This window comes from Mus pahari, chromosome 8 (genome assembly GCF_900095145.1).
Source record: "Mus pahari chromosome 8, PAHARI_EIJ_v1.1, whole genome shotgun sequence".
Classification (NCBI taxonomy): Eukaryota; Metazoa; Chordata; class Mammalia; order Rodentia; family Muridae; genus Mus; species Mus pahari.
The window spans coordinates 24854290-24876174 of NC_034597.1; the positions used below are offsets into that span (position 1 = coordinate 24854290).

The window sequence follows — 21885 nt, forward strand, 5'->3', positions numbered from 1 at the left end:
CCTCCATGGCTTCTGCATCAGCTCCTGCTTTCTGACCTGCTTGAGTTCCAGTCCTGCATCCTTTGGTGATCAACAGCAGTATGGAAATGTAAGCTGAATAAACCTTTTCCTCCCCAACTTGCTTCTTGGTCATGATGTTTGTGCAGGAATAGAAACCCTGACTAAGACACCTTCTAAGTGAGTACATACCATTTTAGCATGTAGTTTCTACCACCTCGCTTTAAGCTCTGGGCTGACTGTGCTACCAGCCCTGCCCTGGTTCCTTTATATCCTTGGATGAAAGACACAGACACAGACACAGACACAGACACAGACACAGACACAGACACAGACACAGACACAGACACAGACACAGACACACACACACACACAGACACACACACAGACACAGACACACACACACACACACACACACACACACACACACACACACACACTAGCTTATTTTTTTTTTAATAGGCTTTTTAGTTCAGTGGCCCGATACTTCTGAGCCTCCCTCTGCTAATGTGCCCTTATGTTCACTCCCAGCTCAACACCCTAAATCTAAATCTGTCCTCAGCTTAGTTATCTGCTACCCTAGGCACAGTCTGAGGAAGTGGCCAATGGCCACCTCACCTGAGATCTCACATATCTGGTGCCTCTTTCTCCCTCTGAAGCGTGGCAAATCTCTTTTCTCTTGTATCTGCTATCCTGCCTGCAGGAACCTGGAAGTTCCACCTCTTCCATCCAGCCATTGGCCTCTAGCATCTTTATTGAACCATTCAAGAACCAATTGGGGAACAGGACCATCAGCATTCAGCACATCAGAGCCATGCCCTGCATACCCTATTTATCTCTCTGGGTCTGGGTTACCTTACTTAGGATGATATTTTTCTAGTTCCATCCATTTCTCCTTCAGTTGGATTATTGCTTTAACTAGGACTTACAATACTATATTGACTAGATACAGAGAGAGTGGACAACCTTGTTGTGTTCCTGATTTTAATGAACTTGCTTTGAGTTTCCTCTCCATTTAATTTGATGTTGGTTATGGCCTTGCTGTAAGCTCTTTTTATTATGTGTAGGTATGCTATTTGTATCCCTAATCTGTCCAGGACTTTTATCATGAAGGGCTGTTGGATTTTGCCAGAGACCTTTGACAAGAGATCAATGATTATTTTTCTTTCATCTTGTTTATATAGAGGATTGCATTTACTGATTTTTGTATATTGAACTATCCTTCCGTCTCTGGGATAAAGACTACTTGATCAAAATGGATGATATTTTTGATTTGTTCTTGTGTTTGGTTTTCAAGGATTTTGTTGAGTATTTTGCATCTATGTTCACAAGGGAAATTTATCTGCAATTCTCTTTGTGGTTTTTTTTTTTAATGTGGTTTAGGTATCAGGGTGACTATAGCCTCATAAAATGAATTTGGCAGTGTTTCTTCTGTTTCTATTTTGTGGAATAATTTGAGGAATGTTGTTATTCGCTCTTCTTTGAAAGTCTGGTAGAATTCTGCACTAAAATCACCTGGCCTTGGCCTTTTTTGTGTGTGTGGGTGGGTGGTTGGGAGACTTAATGCTTTTAATGACTGTTAGGGGTTATAAGTCTATTTAAATTGTTTATCTTCTCTTAATTTAACTTTGGTAAGTTGTATCTATCGGGAAAATTGCCCATTTCTTTTAGATTTTTCCAGTTTTGTGAAGTACAATTTTTTGAAATAAGACCTAATGATTCATTGAATTTCCTTAGTGTCTGTTGTTATGTCCCTTTTTCATTTCTGATTTTGCTAATTTAAACATTCTCTTTGCTTTTAATTAGTTTGAGTAAGGGTTTGTCTGTCTTGTTGAATTTTGAAAAGAACCAACTCTTTGTTTCCTCTATTCTTCGTAGTGTTTTCTTTTTTTCTGTTTTGTTGATTTTGGCCCCAGTTTTGATTATTTCCTGCCATGTATCCCTCTTGTTTTGATACTTCTTTCTGTCCTAGAGCTTTCAGATTTGTGGTGACCTTGCAAATATGAAATCTCTCCATTTTTTTTTTTTTGATGTAGACACTTAGCACCATGAATGTTCTTAGCATTATCTTCATTGTGTCCCGTAAGTCTAAGTATGCTGTATATTCATTTTCATTGAATTTTAGAAAGCCATTAATTCTTTTTGTCTTGACCCACTTTTTCATTTAGCAGAGAGTTGTTTGGTTTCCATGGGTTTGTAAGCTTTCTGTTGTTTCTGTTGTTGATATCCATCTTTAATCTGTGGCCATCTGATAGGATATAGGTAATTATTTTAATTTTCTTGTATACACTGGGACTTGTACTTTTGTCTAACTACATGGTCAGTTTTGGAAAAAGTTCCACGAGGTACAGAGAAGAATGAATATTCTTTTGTGTTTGCGTGAAATGTTTTGTAAGTTTCTGTTAGGTCCATTTAGTTTGTAATGTCTGTTAGCTCCTGGACTTCTCTGTTTAGTTTTTGTCTGGATGACCTGTCTATTGGTGAAATAGGATATTGAAGTCTCCCACTGTCATTGTGGGAGGGACAATGTGTAATTTGAACTGTAGTAGTGTTTCTTTTACAAACTTATGTGCTCTTGTGTTTGGGCCATAGATGTTAAATTGAAATGTCATCTAGGTAGATTTTTCCTTTGATGATTATGTAGCATCCTTCTCTATCTCTTTTGTTTACTTTTGATCGGAAATATGTGTTGCTAGATATTAAAATGGCTACACCAGCTTGCTTCTTAGGTCCATTTGATTGGAATATTTTTTCTAATCTTTTGCCCTGTGGTATGTTTGTTAGATACAGCAAAAGAATTGGTCCTGTTTTTGCATCTATTCTGTTATTCTGTGTCTTTTGTTAAGGGATTGAGACCATTGATATCGAGAGATATCAATGACCAATGACTTTGATTCTTGTCGTTTTGTTCTTGGTGGTGGTATGTATGTGAATGTGCTTTCCTTCTTTTCTTTTCTTTTTTTTTTTTTTTTTTTTTTTTTTTTTTTTTTAAATATCTTGACAGGTTTTTTTTGTTGTTGTTTTTTTTTTTTTAGATTTATTTATTTAAGTAATTATGTAAGTACACTGTAGCTGTCCTCAGACACTCCAGAAGAGGGAGTCAGATCTTGTTACGGATNTTTTTTTTGTTGTTGTTATTTTTTTTTTAGATTTATTTATTTAAGTAATTATGTAAGTACACTGTAGCTGTCCTCAGACACTCCAGAAGAGGGAGTCAGATCTTGTTACGGATAGTTATGAGCCACCATGTGGTTGCTGGGATTTGAACTCCGGACCTTCGGAAGAGCAGTCAGGTGCTCTTACCCACTGAGCCATCTCACCAGCCCGCTTTTCTTCCTTTCATTTTGTTGGTGTGAAATTATTTATTCCCTATGTTTTCATGGGTGTAGTTAACATCCTTAAGTAAGAAGTTTTCCTTCTAGCTCCTTTTATGTGCCTGGATTTGTAGATAGATATTATTTAAATTTGACTTTACTATGGAATATCTTATTTTCTCCATTGATGGTATTTGACAATTTCTCTGGGTGTAGTAGTCTGAGCTGGTCTGTTATAGTGTGCAGTACATCTGTCTAGGTTCTTCTGGCTCTTACAGTCTCCATTTAGAAGTCAGGTGTAATTCTAATAGATCTGCATTTATATGTTACTTGACCTTTCTTCCATGAAGTTTTTGCTATTCTTTCTTTGTTTTGTATGTTTAGTGCTTTGATTATTATGTTGTGAGTGCACTTTCTTTTCTGTTCCAGTCTGTTTGGTGTTCTGTAAGCTTCTTGTACTTTTATAGGCATCTCCTTCTTTGGGTTAGGGAAATTCTCTTCTAGGATTTGGTTGAAAACATTTTCTGAGTCTTTGAGCTGGGTTTCTTCTTTTTTCTGTATATCTATTATACTCAGGCTTGGTCTGTTCATTGTTTCCTGAATGTGTCAAGAGTGTTTCAAATTTAACATTTTCTTTGATGGATTTATCCATTTCTTCTATCATTTTTTTTCAGTGTCTCTTGTATTCTGTTGGTGAAACTTGCCTCTATAGTTCTGGTTCAAAATCCTAATTTTTTTTATTTCTAGAATTCCCTTAATTTGTGTTTTCTTTATTGCTTCTATTTCCAGTTTTAGGTCTTAAATAGTGTTAGTCATTTCCTTCACCTGTTTGTGGGGTTTTTGTTTTGTTTTGCTTGGAGCAAGGAACACTGGGGGGAAAAAAAGTCTTTGTGAGGAAAGGGAGACCACAACAGGGATGTGACTGGGGGTTCCTGGATCTTGGGAGGAGGAGTGTGGACCTGCCCTCAGCCTGCTTGTTTGCCTGGGAGGTGCAGCCCTTTGGTCAGTGGGGGTTGGGGGTTGGGGGTTGGGGTTGGGGGTGCTGGAACTGGGGTCTGGGACAAAGCAACAAGTTGGGGGAGGGAGGCCAGGAATGTATGGTCTTTGGGATCCACAGGAGTTGTGAGGTGGGGTGAGGGAAAGCTGCAGCTGGTATTATATTGCAGAGCTAGGAATGAGACTAGAAATTTTGTTTAAAGCACAGTAATTTTCCTTTTTCTCTTCTCTTCTCTTCTCTTCTATCCTCAAATCTCCTCTCCTCTTCTCTCCTCTCCTCTCCTCTCCTCTCCTCTCCTCTCCTCTCCTCTCCTCTTCTTTTCTTTTCCTTTCTACGCCTGCTCTCATTTTCTTTAATTTGCTAACACAGCCATTTCCCTCTCATTCATGGAAGACGATATGCAGTGGATACCTGAATGGTTGGGCTATTCTGAATCTTCTGTGTGCTTTTTTTTCTATATGCCTGGTGGCATTGCGGGATTAACTCCACAGAACTCCTCTGGCTTCCATATTTCTTCTTTACATCACTTTCTTGCATTTGGGGACATTAGTAACTAAAATGAACCCAAGCACTGCTGATTCAGGCTGCTGATTCAGGCCAAGAGAGCTAGTGCGATAGCACGCAGGTAGTATATACAGCATGGAAACACCAGGTACAAGGGCTGACTCGTGCTGGGCAGGATGCCACAAGGGGATAGCTTGAGAATTTGTCATACCACTCAGAACAACATTTCAGCTTTAAAGGATGGATTCATTATGTTTTGAATTTTCCATTTAATAATTTCAGAATCTAGTAAGAGAAATCTTAAAGAATGAAATGATGGGCTAGAGAAACTACTATGTATTTTTTTTTTAATTAAAAAGCAGAGCTCATATTTTTGCTATCATTGCTCTCAAACTCAGGTACTTAAAAGGTAAGGCAGAGTATGTTGCCCAGGGAACAGGGAAAGACATCTTGGACCCTGACAGGAGAGACACTGATTGCAACATCTGTTTCTTTATAGCTCAGACTTACAAGCAGCTGGAAAAAAAATCTGATTTCTTTAAAAAAAAAACATTTTAATTTAAAACATATATGCGTGTATGTCTGCCTGTGGGTATGTGCAAGATTGCAGGTGCCTACACAGGTCAGCAAAGGGCATCAGGCTCCCTGGATCTGGAGTTACAGGTGACTGACAGCTGCCTGATGTGGATGCTGAGACCCAAACTCTGTCCTCTGCAAGAGTAGTATTGGCTGTTATCCACTGTGCCATCTCTTCAGCCCAAACCTTTTTAATTTTTTAAGCCATTTTTAGAGTTTCTTCAGTGTGTGAGACAGTGCTTGTAACCATTCACATTTCCTCAATAGACCCCTGAACTATCAGGAGACCAAAGACTCACCATGGCAACCTGTGCTGGATCAGAGCAGAGCCCCAGCCTGGATCAAGAAGACAACTGGAGGGACAGTACCTCTCTGGATGCAGAAGGTCTGAATCCAAGGCCAGAGTCTTTCTACAAGGCTGTTAGACAGGTGAAGGGGAACAGAGAAAAAGAAAGGCCTTGGGCCAAGTCCTTGATGCATCCCATGGAGTCCCACCCTCATGTATGTAAACTCCACCCAGAACCAGAGACACCAGCACTGGCCACCTCTTTGGAAAAGGATATGAGACAAAACTGCTATTCCGTGTGTGATATCAGGAGACTGGGAAGGTAAGAAGTGCCATGCTTGCAGCCACTTTGTAAACTATGTGCACTACATTGCCAGCTGATTACAATCAAGTAATCACTTACCATAGAGTGGCTTATTGTGCCCAGCCCTGTTTCCCTTTTGAGGGGAGTAAGAAACAATAGAAGCCTGTGGTTGGAGTTGCTACAACCTTCCCTGTGACCTTTGGGAAAAGCAAATTCCACCCAGGTGACAATCATCCCCATTATGTCCTAGAGACTACTGATGGCAGGCCTCTTGTTCTCTCTGAGCACACAGTGTGTGTTCTGCACTCCCCATGGCCTCCTCAGTTGCTGTGGTACAAAGGGAGACCTTGTGCATAGCCTCATTTCTACTGATGACATAAAACTTTATTATCAACACTATCTGAAAGTGTATTCCCATCTTCAAAACCAGGATGAAGCTTTCATTTTAATGACTATTTTTTTATTTAGTCTGTAGTTCGGTGCCTACACAGAATTTCTAGTTTTAATACCTATTCTCATTTTAAAAATACTTTTCAACTATATATATATACATGCACTTTGAATCTTGTTAGGAGCATGAAGAGGGGGCAGAAGGAGAAATTCAGAGGGGGAGGGTATGTTTCTGATGCTTGGCATTTGTTAACTTAATATATGGACTTGAACAGGATAACAACCAGGAATAATAATTTGTGTTTGAAGCTGTTGGGATTCAATGACTCTCTTTCCTGGTCATTGTAAACAGAGTGACAAGAGCAGACTTATGGGGACTAATAGGTGGCACAATGTGCTTAACCCTCCGTGCCAATGGGTTCTTTACTTGTGTGCCTGACCAACCCCAGATTAAAAATATTAGAAAATTCATTTCACTTCTGCTGCACATATACAGGTGTTTGAGCTATTTTTTCTAAGCAATATAGTCTTAACAACTATCTATAAACCATTCTCAGTGTATTGTTATTATAAGTGATCTCGAAATGAGTTGATATTTATAATAGGAGGCCTGTAACTGATACCCAAGCATGTACTCCCTCTTATATAGGGGGTTCCAGCATCTGGGGATTCTGGTATCTGGAGGGGGTCCCAGAACCCATTTTAGACAGATAGTAAGAGACTGCTGTATGGAGACAGGATGTTACAGCTGGGCTCTGGGAGAACTGTTGCAAATAGGGACCAGGATTATTTTACCTAAAGGCATCCAAAATACAATTTTTAAAAGAATGCTGTACAAACTAAACAAAACCCAACTGCTTTGCAACATAGAAACAGCATGGGCAAGCACATCCATTCCTAATTCTCATTATCTAGTCAATGTTCCTTACAACATTGCGGTTACAGTTCCTTACAATGTTACAGTTACAGTTCCTTACAATGTTACAGTTAAGTTCCCTACAACATTACAGTTATAGTTCGTTACAATGTTACAGTTAGTTTCTTACAATGTTGCAGTTATAGTTAGTTTCTTACAATGTTACAGTTCCTTACAATGTTACAGTTACAGTTGTTACAATGTTACAGTTATAGTTCTTTACAGTGGAATCCTGGGCATCAGATGATGTACTTGATGAAGCAATTAAGGGAAGAACATAGAGATTCACCCAAGGTCAGCCTTTAGTATGCTTCTATGGGACACATTAGAATTCCCTTTCCCTATAGGCATAATGCCATTTGTTTAGATTTCTAAAGGTTTTAAAAACATGATAGTGTGTGTGTGTGTGTGTGTGTGTGTGTGTGTGTGTGTGTTGAATGCAAAAACTCTAGAGAATGTGTCGAAGTCACAAGAACCCTCAGGAGAATTAGTTCTTTCCCTGCGCTCAGGCCATCACATTTGGCAGCAAGTCCTCTTACCTGCCGAACCATCTCGGCATCCCTAGTTGTCTAAAAGTTTTGTTATCAGGGAGTTTGAAAAGGGGCTTGGACTTCTGGGAATTTCTGGGTTTCAGTGCAAGTCTAGTTAGATCTAGGTTTACATGATGGCTTTCACTCATCAATAGTTGATAAAAAACATTTCTAACTTTTAATTAGCACAAGCCATCTGTGCTTCACTCGTGATGTCACATCATAGCAGGCAGGTTTCATATAAAAATGGTCAACTCTAAGCTCATCCTCCACACAGGAGCACACATCCTGCAGGAAGGGCTCCCTGACTGTTCCTAGGGTACATGTACATAACTTGCTCCTGCATGAGTAGCCATTTCTCACCACACCCCTGTTGGTCAGACAACACTCCCTTAGGTTGTGGTGAAATTTACCTTTTCATATTTTTTACTTGCCAATCCTAACCCCATTTCCTCTTATCTTATTATTATTCATTTTTAGAAAATAATATTTTTATTTACTCTTTGAAATTTTCATGTAATACATTTTGATTGTATTCATCCTACCCCGACTCCTCAGATCCTCCCGAAGTGCTCTCCTTACCCACACAACTTCATCCCTTACCTCTCAAACAGTAAACAATGCCTAAACCGCAGAGTCTAATTTGTATTGGCTGACTACTCCTGGGTGTGTGGCCGGCCCTAGATTGTGATCAATACACCAAAGTGTCATTCCGTTAAAGACAGTTGACTTTCCCTCACCTAGCAGCAATGAAATGCCAATAGCTTCAGGGCAAGGAATAGAACATTTGTACAAGAGAATCATTTTATTTAAGTGTTTGTTTGTTTGTTTGTTTTTCAGAATCAGATTAAGTTTGACTTACTTACAAGGGTACACCATATGCCCCAAACCTGTCATTCTTGGAGGTTGGTGCCCTTTTCAGGGTCACTTAGAATCCTTTAGATTTGTCCAAAGCATTCTAGTGAGGCTTTTGAACCTCAGTTGCCCTGGTTACCACTTTTTATTTTACTTTTTTTCCCCCACACTTTTGACCCATGGCCCTTGTAACCACAGGCAGCTCTTTGTGCTGTCCACACTGGACCCACGTGCCCTTTTACTCTTGATTACACGATGTTCCTGGGGATGGCAATGTTCTCCCCCCACAAACCCATGTTTCCTGGTTTTTCTTTTGCCTTGTTTTCTTTTTTTTCATTTAAGAATGCCTCTCCTCTCCGAAAGGACACAGAGCATGGCCACCCCTCCTCCACAGGACAGTCATTAGCTCAGTTAATGCACTCAGGGCCACTATATCCGAAAAAATAAAAGGGTAGTGTGTACTAAAGGAAGGGTCCCTAACTTGTGAGTAGGGTCCCAGCTAGTGTTCAAAAGTGGTACTGAGGTTTTCTATGGACTCCTTAGGAGCCCCGCAGGTCTGAGGTGAATGTCCCAGCTAAACCGGCCTTTTGATTCTGGCCTCGATGGGTCACAAACTCCGCAGTTAGGGCAAAAGGCACAAACTGTGGAGCATGTAGTTTACAGACTCAGTGTTACCACTTGCTGGTGCTTGGGCCTGGAGAGTCGTCTTCCCTCAGTTGAGGGCTTCCCAGTTGTAAATGAGCACCACGATTCCCGGGCTACTGTGCAAGTCAGCAGGAACTGGACGGTTCAGTGCCTGGTACACAGTAGGAACTTAGCAGTACAATGCGTTCTTACTCTTTCTTGGACAGTTTCTTGTGAAAGGACAAGCCTCATCGATTGAAATCCCCAGAAAGCTGCCAGAACTCACTACCTGCCAGGTGGCTCCTTCTTAATACCAGAAGGCTGCCAGCACCCAAGCAAACACAGATTAGATTTCTTTTCCTGGTTCTCATCTATACCTTGTAGCCAGAGACTATAAAGCTCTCATAGTACATTGTCACGGGAGGGTTGGATTGACTACCTATGGCTGAGGAGACATTGCTACACAAGGCTGCTTGCTAAAGCTGGGCATAAGGTGACAATCACATCAAGTCTCATTATGCTTGGGTATCACTACAGGATGTTCAGCACCGTCTGTTCTCTTGCTATAGGGGTAGGTCACTTCTTCTTTGGCTAAGTCTCACATCAAAGCTAAAGGTATTCCTTGAAAGTGTGGAAGGGGCCGATGGCGAAGACACAGTTTAGTCAGCCAGGCAGCTCCATTGGCCCACAGAGCCTCCTGTGCCTGCCTGTACTGCGCCTGGCCCTTTTTGCTTTGTGTTATAACTCCTTGGTGTTCCCTCACTATGCTTATAAGAAAACATAATTTATATACAATTTGAACATGTTCATTAAAATTATAAGTCAATCTCCCTCCCAAACACTTGGCAATTTCTAAATTGTTTTATAGCCATAGTAGAATCATTTATTTTTATATATAAGCATGCATATATTCACATGAAATGCATTTTTATACACAGCAAAACTCAGGCTGGGGTACATACTGTCAGCTATTTGCGGGTTTGCAGCTATTAGGGTATTCTAGAGTTGATTTTTAAGTGAAAGGGCCCAGGAAAGGGGAGAGGGATGGAAGCAGGTAACAGGACTGACCCACTGACCTTGTGTGGGGGAAGAGGCTGAGAGATGAGGACCCATTTATTTGGTTAAAACAACAGCAACAACTAAATCTCTGTCCTTTTCTCTTAGATTTTCCTTCTCATCTTCTCTAACAAGATTAGCAACAGACATTTTCTGACTGCCTCTCTGCACATCTGCCGTGCCGCACAGAGCAGCCCACCGTCTGCAGGACTACTCTTTCACATCCAAGGCATGCATGGCTAACTGGGATCCTCTCTGGAAGCCTGAATCTTTCTCTTGCATCTGTGTGTGCATCGCCAGATAATGAGTCTCAGCGGTCCTCTGCCTCCTGGGTCCTTCTTTTGACGTGGGGAGTAAATGTCACTCCAGCTGCCTGCCTCTCTAAACACACACGTTTTACCAGGGCTTAGAAACGGACCTGGTATCTGCACGAAGCACGCTTTGAAGGCTCTTCCTCCTCTCCTTGGGCTCTTTTCCTCTAATCTGTCTGCCAAAATAGTTCGGACCATCAGAGTCATAAAAACAGCATCTCACCAATGGAAACCTTATAGCCTGTGCCAGGAGTTCTGGAAAGTATGTGATGTAAAGCAATCTTTTAATTTAAACATTCTAACAACCCTACCAATTGCTCTACTTCCCACTGTTTCAGATAAGAAGATTAGGATCACAGAGAAGAATAATCCAGCCAGAATCTCAGTGTAAATAGCAGGTCCTAGAACTGGTCCCAGCTCATAGCTTTGCCTGCAGGTCTGTACCCTCAAGCAGTTCCTTCATGGGCTCCAAAGAATAATACACTCGCCTCTGCTTGCTACCCACACTGTAATAGCTCTGAGCTGTTCTTGTTTTCATTAGCTTGGGAGTCTCACCAGTTCAGGGACCATATTATATTTGCTGTTTGCATCTTGGTACCAAGGGTGTCCTTTGGCAGGAGCTGTTTGATCCTGGCTGGGTCTTAGATGATGAACCAGGATGAGGGTCCGGAGAGGCAAGGAGAAGACGGGCCAGGAATTTCTGGTGCAGGCTGGAAGACACATGGGTTTCTGTTTTCCAGTCTCGAATTGGACAGGGATGGTGCTGATGGTGCTGCATGCTTTCTACCCGAAAGCTCTTCTCTCACTGTGGACTATGAAGAATACCTGACCCTCACCTCCACATCCGCAGGCCAGCTGCCCTGTGAAGAGTGTCTGGAGGCAGATTCAGAGACTATTCCTCTGCCTCAGTTCTGTTCTCTGGGTGCTCTCCTAAAGTCTTCCCTTCCAGAAGGATCCCAAGGGAGCGAGAGTGACTGGGAGGACCTGGATGAGCCTGGGGACAGGGCTGAGGTGCGCAGGTGGGTATCACACTCAGCGTGAGATGAGGCTTCCTTCCTAAGGCTCATGGGGGCTGGAGGGATGGCCCTTGGGTATCATCTGGAAATCATTTCTTCTGAGTGCTTACTGAGGTTCCCTTTCCATAATGACTACCTTACCAATTGAGGGCTGTTTCATATGGTATATCCAAGGCTTCTCTAGGGCTATACAGTGACTAAAGCACAGAGGTAGAACTCAAGCCTTCATTCTCTCCCTGCTCCTCGGCCCACATGTTAAATGCACCCTCTGCTGCCTCCAGCACATAGTCAGACACACCTTCCCTCCTCAGGCTCAGCTCTTAGGGGATCAGCACAGCAAGGGTTAATTTCAGTTTTGTCTGCACCCACCTGCTCCTGGGCTGCATGTCCTTCAGAGACCACTCCAGGCATCATGTTCCTGGATGCTGCTTGTAGAGCCATCGTGGTTGTGGACGCATCAGAGCATCAGGCATGGCAGCTCACATTTGTAATCCCAGTACAAAGTCAGGGAATCAGAAAAGCAAGGGCATCCTCAGCTACACAGAAGGTCAGAGGCCAGCCTGGGCTACATGAGACCCTATCTAAAAATTTAAAATAAGATAAAATAAAATAAAAACAAAAACTACTAATGCAAGGACCTCTTCCATTAAGGCTGAGGGCTGGACTTGCACCAAAGCTAACAGAGGAGTAAGTACATCATGAACTGTCAGATTTATTGGGAGGAGGAGGATAATGTGTATTCAATCAATACCTGCATAAAGTCCTACCACGTGCACAGAGCCAATGTACAAACAACAACAACAATAACCCACAACAGTGCAGAATATTCAAGAAACTTTCCTTGATAGTTTCTCCCTATTTTCAAGATGTACCAAAAGCTACCAGGCGTTCATTTTGCAAGATCCTGGCCTAGTTAATAGACACTGTTCAGTTTGGTCCCATTATGTCCCATCCTGGAAAGGAATGCCTTTCTCTGGCTGTATAAAAGGATGTTTAAGCATCACAAATGCCTGAACTGGAGCCTCAAAGGACAATGGCAGGCAAGCAGAGATGGAGATGGGCATTTGAAAACTGAATATGATGCTAAATGTCCCATTCTTATCTGAGATAGACAGCCTGCTACTAGGAGGATTCTGAGGCTTTGAAGGCAGTCCACATACATTTCTAGGGAGTCAGACATCCTGACATGAATTGAGGACACACATGAGTTTGCAGAATTGTGAAACCATTGGGGAGAGGCTTATGTATGGATGTTCATCTAGTTGAGTTCAGGGGGGCCAGAGAGTTGGAAGAAGGCTGAACAATCTGTGGGTACCCACAGGGGCCCAGGTAAGGACCTCAAGATTCAGTGCATATGAAATGCTCTGAGATTCCTACCGGGATGGCAGAGAGAGAGAGGGGGGGAGGGAGGGGAGGGAGAGGGAGAGGGAGAGGGAGAGGGAGAGGGAGAGGAGAGGAGAGAAAAGGGCATTTCAGTGGGAGGTGTGGGGAAACCATGCTATTTAAGGTTCCAGGCTACCATGTCAGGATAGCTCCTCTGAGCTCAACCCAAAATGGACTCTCTTTTCTGACAGCTTCCTCTTCTCTTTCTCTCCTTATCTGGGCAACTCCACCACTACACCCTCTACCTGAGGAAAGTCACATATTCCTTGACAAAGCTACAGGTTCAGCTTCCTCTTTCCTAAAAAGAACCCTCCCAGCAAGTACCTTAGATTCCCGACTGCCATTCCATGCAAATGAGGCATTCCCAGCGCCTAAGCTCCAACCCATGATTTACATTCACTCTGAAAACTTCCCACTCGCCAAGATTCATATATAGCCTTAGTTCACCCCAAATAAAGTGTATGCACACAAGCTGTTTTACTGAATATCATCTAAGAGAGCAGTGACACTAAAATTCTCTGAGAAGATCACTCCCCACCCCTCACCCCCTCACTCCCCCACCCTTCCACCCCCCTCAACATTTATAGCAAGTATTTTTCTTTTGTGAAGAAAAAAAAAAAAAAAGGTCAAGACTCAACGCCAACCCTGCCCCACCCTAAATCACCACCAACAGTAACAATAAAATCACCAACCCACAGTCCAGGGGGGGACTGTAAGAAAAGGATTGAATTTTGAGATTTAGAGAAGTTTTTGTCCATACAGTGAGCCACCTGCTAAAAGCTGCTTATTCTTTTAGGTGGACGCACTCAGCGAGACGGCCTCTTGAGACAGAACCCTGAGGGTGTCTGCATGGACATCCTTTTGGTGGAAGAGCCCTCAGCTGATTTTCGTCCAGAAAATGTACCTGCTTGCTCTGCTACCCTTCGAAAGAAGCATCTTTGAGACAACGGGGCTGGGGTGGGGCTCCTGGGCTAGTTATGAAGTGCTAGCTTCGAAGAGTTTGTGCCTGTTACTTCTGAGGCTAGTCATCATTAGAAGCCACAGCTTCCTCTTCCGTTCTGAAGTTTAAGTCAAGCAGTTTGTGTGTGTGTGTGTGTGTGTGTGTGTGTGTGTGTATGGAGTGGGGTTCCCCTCATGAAATAAATTGAGAACTGATTTCTTTAGGTGAGATTAGCTGAAGCAGAGAAAGTATCTAACTGCCACACTGAGGCACCATTTCCCAAGATGGATGCCGCATTCTGGTTTAACTGTTGATTCCTCATTGGTCAAAGGACTCCGTGCTTATCCAAGTGTCTCGGTGTCCTGGGAAACATCGGGCAGGGGCTTGGCTCAAAGGTCACAGGGGAAATATCTTTCTGTATTGATTTTTCTATGTCCTTCCTTGAGCTCCAAATAGTCATGTGTTCTTTTTTAAATGATTTCCCCTCTTTTGATCAAGCCTGATTCTCATCATATAGAAAGTGCGGTGCAGTAGAGTGACCATTACTTGATATTGATATGTAGCTGCCACCATTAAAAAATGAAAACTAGTAGAATTAACACATGCATGGAAGAAATAGACCCGTTGAGCCATAGTGTAAGTCATGCGCATGATCCTGTATAATGGAGACCACATAGCAGAGACAAGGTCTCACGTCAGGGAAATGGGGACAACCTAATGTAATGAGCATGTGCTTGTTATAGGTAATGTTCTGCTATAAAGCTTTGTTCTGCCACTTGTGGGAAAGAAGTTTCCAGCAATCTGAGAAGTCCTTGCTTTAGACTGTTAGACCTCCATATGCTGCTGCATAGCTTTATAGGCTTTGGGTTTGGAGAATTAATGAACTATGCAATAAAATGACTAAACAATAACATTCATCAACCTGCTGAGCGCTGGTCATTTCTTCCATCCTCGGAAAAGAAATGGGAAGATGTACAACCAAATAGACTGCCTTCTTCCCTGTGGGACAGGGTCCCTGCTATTCAGGTCCATATGTCCATGCTGAGCCACTTTTCATGAAAACCTGTTATCGTGCCCTTTGATGGCTGTATGTCAGAGGCAGTATGAGAACAGTAAGTTCTGGCACTCTTCACCCATCTGCATTCTTCTCTACACAGAACACTTATAGACCTGACTATGCTTGAGGTCCAGAACCCACTCGCTGGCCTCATCCTTAGAGGTCCAGGGTCACTGGAGCTGGATGATACGCAGAGGGACCTAACTTTTACCAGGCAGGTGATTGTTTATGTGGCCAGATTTGGGGACAACTGTCCCAGATTTATCTTGCCCCTCTCATCCTTGCCAAAACTAGTTTTCAGGCTCTCATGCATGCTGGAAATTGCTGAAATAGATGCATATTCAGCCCTCAATAGAATGTAAAGTGGGTTAACTCCTTCAATGGCGTAAAGATAACAAAGTCTCCCAAAATTATTTTGTATGTTTACTGCAGTTCCTGTCATAATCCTGGCATGATAATTTTATTCTGTAATCAATTTTGTTATATGTCCATAATATAATTCTCTGAAGAAACTGTGTTCTGATATTTATACTAAAGTACAGGCTCTAGAATAGATAAAAGTCTCTTTTAAAAGGAGAATGAAATAGGAGAAGCCACTGTACCCAAAGTTAAGCTTTGCTATATAGCTATGTAGATATACACAGATCCATGAGACAGAATGCAGAGCCCAGAAATAGACTCACAAGCATATTCTACATGGAGTTTTTTGACAGAAGTACAGAAGAAACTCAGTAGAGAAATAATAAATTTTAGTACAAGTATGGAGATAGCGATGAACGTTACTCTAAACTTCACATTTGTATAAAACAAGTCATGGAGTTAAATGTAACTCCAAAAGGGTAAAAGTTTTAGAAAATGGAAAAAACTCCTTGAGATCTAGGACTTGACAGAGATATCTTGTATTCAATGATCTATAAAATAAAAAGTTGAAACATTTCCCCTGTAAAGACTGTGGTGAAAGGATTGAAGATTGGTCTCAGCACGAAAGGAGAGAGCTGTAAACTCAACAAGGAGCCAGTACCTCGCATATAAAAGGAGCTCTCAAAACTCCACAGTAAAAATGTCAAATAAAAAACTGACATGTTATTAGTAGACATTTCTCTGCAGATGCTGGACAGATTCATATAAACAATGAAAATATGATGGATTCCATGAGCCACCAGGGGATTGCAAACTAGAGTTATATATTTACACGTGTATCTACATGGCAAAATAAAGTCAGACACACAACACCCAAAGCTATCGAGGATGCAGAAAACTGCACTGCCTCTACATTGCTGCTGTGACGAAGTTAGGACACCTAATCCAGGACACCTTGAAAACATCCTAGAAAAGTAAACACGTAATGACCACAGGACTCAGAAATTGCACACTAGAGTTTATCCCAGAGAAATTAAAGTTTATGTTTATATGATTATTCATGGTAGCTTTATTGGTAATAGCACCAAACCAGAAAAAACTATGCCTTTCAACAAATAAATGGCCAAAGATTGATAACCCGTATAAAAATGAATGGGCCATTAATACACAGGCAGATGGAACTCCAAAACCTTAATGTGGAGTAAGACAAAAGGCAGTCCAAAAGACAATAAAATACCACTTGGACAAGATTCTTAAAAACGACAACATTCTAGGGAAGGGAGATAGAAGTTAAGGAGGATAGAGAGGAGAGTGGGAAGGTATGTGCTGAGGGATGGCAACAGGGGATCATCCCCACAATGATGAACTACCCTGTAATATTGGCTGTGGTAATATAGTGAGTGTGTGCATCTCTGTGATGAGAAAATTATATGACATTTAACACATATGAGTAAAAAAAAATCACAAGAGGATCTGATCAAGATGGATGAGTTACAACCCATCCGTCATTGTGGTATTGTATCACAGTTTTGCAAGATGCAACCATTTGGCCAAACCCGCCAGAGAGGATTCTCTGTATTGCTTCTTTTAATAGCTTGTGAAGACACAATCATTTCAAAACAAAAAGGTTTAATTAAAAGACCTGAGGAAATTCCAAACTCTACTTGAACTACTCTATGGCTGTCCCCATATTCTGTCCAAATGGGTCCTGAAGAAAGCTACAGATCTGTAGCCGAAGGGCAAAGCTGGTCAGCTGGTCAAAGCTGGTCATCTGAGTTGCCTATGACTGCTCACCAGCCTGTCTACATAATACTGTGGCCCTTGTAGCACTTTTTCACAAATTAAAATAATCTAAAGCAAATCTTTTTCCTTGTTACATGAGCTCTGTTGCAGAATGCAATCATGGAGATAAAAGGAACCAAAAGAATATTGGAAAACCAGTATCTACTTCATCTTGACATATATTTTTTGAGCACTCAGTACATGGGCTAAGGAGATGGTGATGACTGTGGATATGGATGTCTATGGCAGTCCTGCTTGCTATGGAGGAGATGAAATACGAACACATGAAATAGTATTATTACCACAGCTTTGGTGCCAGAATGATGGTACAGAAACCAGAGGAGCCAATGGGTGGGGTGGATTATGAGCGAAGGCTTGGATTCTCAGTCGCTGTTTGTTAGAGAATCCACATTGGAGAGAGTAATCTGCTTTGTGCAGCAGAGAAACAATTGGCTTAAGGAAGACAGGCCCAAGTACAGTCAGACCAAATAAATGACGATGGACTGACACCTCCCAAAGCGAGAGTCTAAATAAACCTTTCCTTTTTGAAGCAGATAGTCTTAGATACTTTGTTACAGTAACAGAAAGCTAATACAGGGATTATTGAAGAATAATCTATTTGGTAATAAGTTTGGTTCTGCACACTTAGGATTTGAGATTTCCCAAGATGCAGAGTATTGTAGAGGTGAGGTTGTGTTGTACTCTTTTGTAGAGAACGTGATTACTAAGACGTCAAAGAAACATGAGCCATGGCTTTATCTACCAGAGACTGTGTAGAAAGGAATCTAGATGTAGATGTGCTACACGCGCTGATCAACTGGAGAGCAACAGTATGAGACTGGGTGTGAGGATAAGCCAGCACAACTGAGGGTCGGAGCAGGGGCAGGAGCAGGAATGACGGATGCTGTAATCCTCTGCTTATTTTAGACTCATCTGTGGCTGACTGACCCTCGACCCTCCCTTTTGATAAGAAGTTGTTCAAGATCAACAGGCTCCACATTCTTTCTGTGTCTACTCTCAATGCCAGTGTGCTCTGACTGGGGATAGAATAGACTGTGAATGGTCTTTTCAGCATCATGACATTCTTCTTTCTGTTAAGTGTGCCTGGCTGGTGGGCCTCAGAGAAATGCCTCTTGGTAGTGATAGAATGAACCACTGTATTTAATTCAGGGGACATATAGGTATTTGGAGGAGTGGGCATTTTAGAAACGTTCCTCTATGAATCTATAGAAGCAATTAACAAGTAGTTATTTATACACCCCACTGGGTAAATTCGGATGGGCTTGCCAGAACCTGAAGAGTAGAACTAATGTTAAGAGTCAGCCAAATGAAATCAGTGTTATGAAGGCTAGAGCAGGGAGATGGAGAGAACCTGGGTCTTTGGGACTATATGGCCGAGCTTCTGAGCCAACTATCTAGGGGCTCTGCCCTGCAGTGGCTGCTGGAGACCTCATGGTGAGTGATTACCACAGCAGGTGGAGGCCATGTGCAACAAAGTTGGATGTGATTTCCTGCCGGGAGATTCCTGAGAAACCAATGAGTATCTTTTACTCAACTCAAAGACCTGCTGAACCTGAGTCTGGTGGGTAGGGCATGTGTATAAATCTGAGGAAGAAAGGAGGAGCTCCCTTTCCTGCCAGAAGGAAGACAGAATGGGGCCTAGCAATTAGCAAGCCAGAGTGAGCCTTACTTACGCTGAAATGGGACTCTTCTCAGTACTCCACATTGTGGACCAGCCCGAGATGTTACAGGCAAGAGCCCAGTGAAAAAAGACACTAGGGCAAGTTTGAATGACACTGGGAAAAAAAAAAAAAAAAAACACAAAGAAGTTGCACTCTGTTAAGTTTGAATAATAATAGACAATAAATTGGCAACATGTGTATTCCCTCTATAAAGCACAAGGCTTGGCCAAGTAGTAACTCACAGGACCGAAAGCCCTGAGCCTAGCGTGTCTATCAGAACCTGGCAGTGTGCATTCAGCTTTCTGGCATACTATTATTTTATAGTTAATATGTAGAACTGGGTGTGGATATGCAAGAGTTTGTGGCAGGCCCTCATGTGGCAATCTCCAGGCAAAGCCTATTGTTTCTCTCCTTGAGGTTCCACTTGCAGAGCAATGGGTACATTGAAGCTGTAGATGGGTTAGTCGCCACCTAGTGGAACCATCGTTTTATATTCATGGGGTGTCTGCCATCTGCCAGGCTCAGGGACTAGGCATTCAGGAATCCATGGCGAGGGAAGTGCATGCCCTTCTGTTCTTTAAATAAAATGGTTTTCAGTCTCCGCTGGGACTTTTATTGGGATTAGACTTCGCTCGATTTATTTTTATAGAGTCTTTTATGGCAAGTGTCTCAAAGCCGGGCAGGAAGAAAGCAGCACACAGAGAGGCCACACAGCTTCTTTTAAGCTCATGGTTCTCATCAACTCATATTTAGTTCTGGCTGTGAAGAACTCCATCCCAAAATAAACTGAGCAGCCAAGCAGAGGCTTGCACCAGGGGTGCCATGGATGGTAAATGTCACTCCGGGGATGATTCTGTTTCTGTCGCACTGCACTGTTTCTCTTTTCCCATTTCTTCTCCTATGATAGGCTCCCACATTGGTCTGGGATTCACTATGTAGCCTAGCCTCTCTGAGTCCCAGTCCTCCCCCCCCACCCCCACCCCCACACTGTGGTGGTTTGAATATGTTTGGCCTAGGGAATGACACTATTAGCACTATTAGTAGATGTGGCTTTATTGGTGGAAGTATGTCATGTGGGTTTAAGACTCTCATCCTAGCTGCCTGGAAGCCAGTCTTCTCCTAGTGGCCTTGAGATGAAGATATAGAACTCTCAGCTCCCTCCTGTACCAAGTCTGCCTGGATGCTGCCATGTTCTCACCTTGATGATAATGGACTGAACCTGTAAGCCAGTACCAATTAAATGTTGTCCTTTATAAGAGTTGTCATGGTCATGGTGTCTGTTCATAGCAGTAAAACCCTAACTAAGACACATTCTTTCCCACACTGTGTGTGTGCATGTGTGTTTTGTGAAGTGTGTGTATGATATATGTTGTATGTAATTATTAATGTATATGTTTCCACATGTGTGTGGCTGTTCAGAACATGTATGTGGACATGTATAGAAGGTAGAGGAAGGTGTTAGATCACTTTCCATATTTATTTATGTATTTATTCATTCATTTATTTTTGTTGTTTCATTTGATTGTTTGTTTATTTATTTATTCAAGGTCAGGAGTTTCACTATGAGCTTTAGGGATCTGCCAGTTCCACACCCACTCCTAGTGTTAGTATTTTGAACATGTGCCACTGTGCCCAGCGTTTCACTTCCCTTCTGGGGATCTGAACCCAGGTCCTCATACTTTTACGGCATGTACTTTATCACTAAATCACTTCCTCAGCTTGGCTACAAACTCTTGATCCTCCTGCATGGGATTCCTGAATGCTGATGTTAGAGGTGTTTATTACCAAGCTTAGGTTTGTGTCAGTGCCACACCTACAAGTGGTGACTTGCAACAGGTCTGAAAACCTGGATGGGAGTACTGAGAAAAAGAGTCTCAAGGAGATTCAGAAACCTAGAGTCCTGGTATTTCTAATAATCTATGTACACGAACCCTATCTGCATGTCAGTATGGTGTAAAGATTGAATTTTTACCATAGGTGAAGTTTCCACCAGTGTTCCAAAGTCCTAAAAGATTCCTTAAAGCCAGGAGCTCAGGAATTCAGTGAGAAGGTTACCTAGTCATTAACATTCTAATTCACTTCTAGTAAAGACTGGTGATAAGAATTAAGCATTACAAAGAACAGAGCCAAGCTCAGGACAAAGTTTACCGAGGCCTAGGAAATAGGGGGGTTGTGGTATTTAAGCAGAACCCCCCAAAACAGGTTTTTCTGCTAGGCCCAAAGGAACAGCATAATCAAGGAATTACTGGGGACCCCTGACAGTGGGGTTTAACTATTGACTAGCCTTGCACCTGGCTTCCTCCTCAAGCTGCCTGGTCCCACCCCCTGGTCTTTTGTTGTATTCAATCCTTTGTCTTGTGCCATTGTAACAACGGAGGTATCCTGCCCTCAATTTTCTTGTTTGTTCTGTATTAATGATGTGATGCTCATTTTGATCAACGCATTCAGTTTTACACCCTCTCTCCTGTGAACTGTCTGTCACTCATTCGCTGAATCCTCGCTCACCTGCAACCAAAAGACCCAGTTCCATGCAGATCGGGGACCCAAGTGAGGCCCGTCTGTGACATGTCAGTATTTCTTGTTTTTTATTACCTGCTTTTCCAGGCTCCAATAAGCATGGGCCTTAGAGACTATGAAGAAGAGCAATGCCAGTTATGGAAATTTGGCCCAGGCATAGGTTTCATCTTGTGATACAGACTTTAAATCCAATTAGGTTCCCTTCCTTATATCCAATTTGCTTCTATTGTTCTGCTGAATGGACATAGTTGTCGGCCCCAGGTCCAGGTGAGAGGAGACAACCTGGTCTAGCCAGGTCTGTCCTGGGCTGAGAGGGTTGGCAAGTATTGACAGCCCAAAAGAAGCACACTAGGCCGGGAATCTTGTCAAAGCAGGAACTCACTTTAATGTGGCAGCAGTTTACTTATATAGACAGTACGAGGAGGTGGGGATAGAAGTATAGGGTGAGATGACGTATGGGGTGGAGTACAATGACGAGGGGTGTGGGG

The 21885-nt window shown here is 42.3% G+C and overlaps 1 protein-coding gene across 1 annotated transcript in view; it reads left to right on the forward strand.

Annotated features, from left to right (window-relative positions):
- Positions 1–10506, forward strand: part of Frmpd2 (FERM and PDZ domain containing 2) — a 64561-nt gene extending 54055 nt beyond the window's left edge. Inside the window, exons 21-22 of the mRNA XM_029541809.1 lie at positions 5656–5996; positions 10458–10506. Of these exons, the coding sequence (XP_029397669.1) occupies positions 5656–5996; positions 10458–10506 (390 nt within the window). The remainder of the gene's footprint in view (positions 1–5655; positions 5997–10457) is intronic.
- The last annotated feature ends 11379 nt before the right edge of the window (positions 10507–21885 follow it).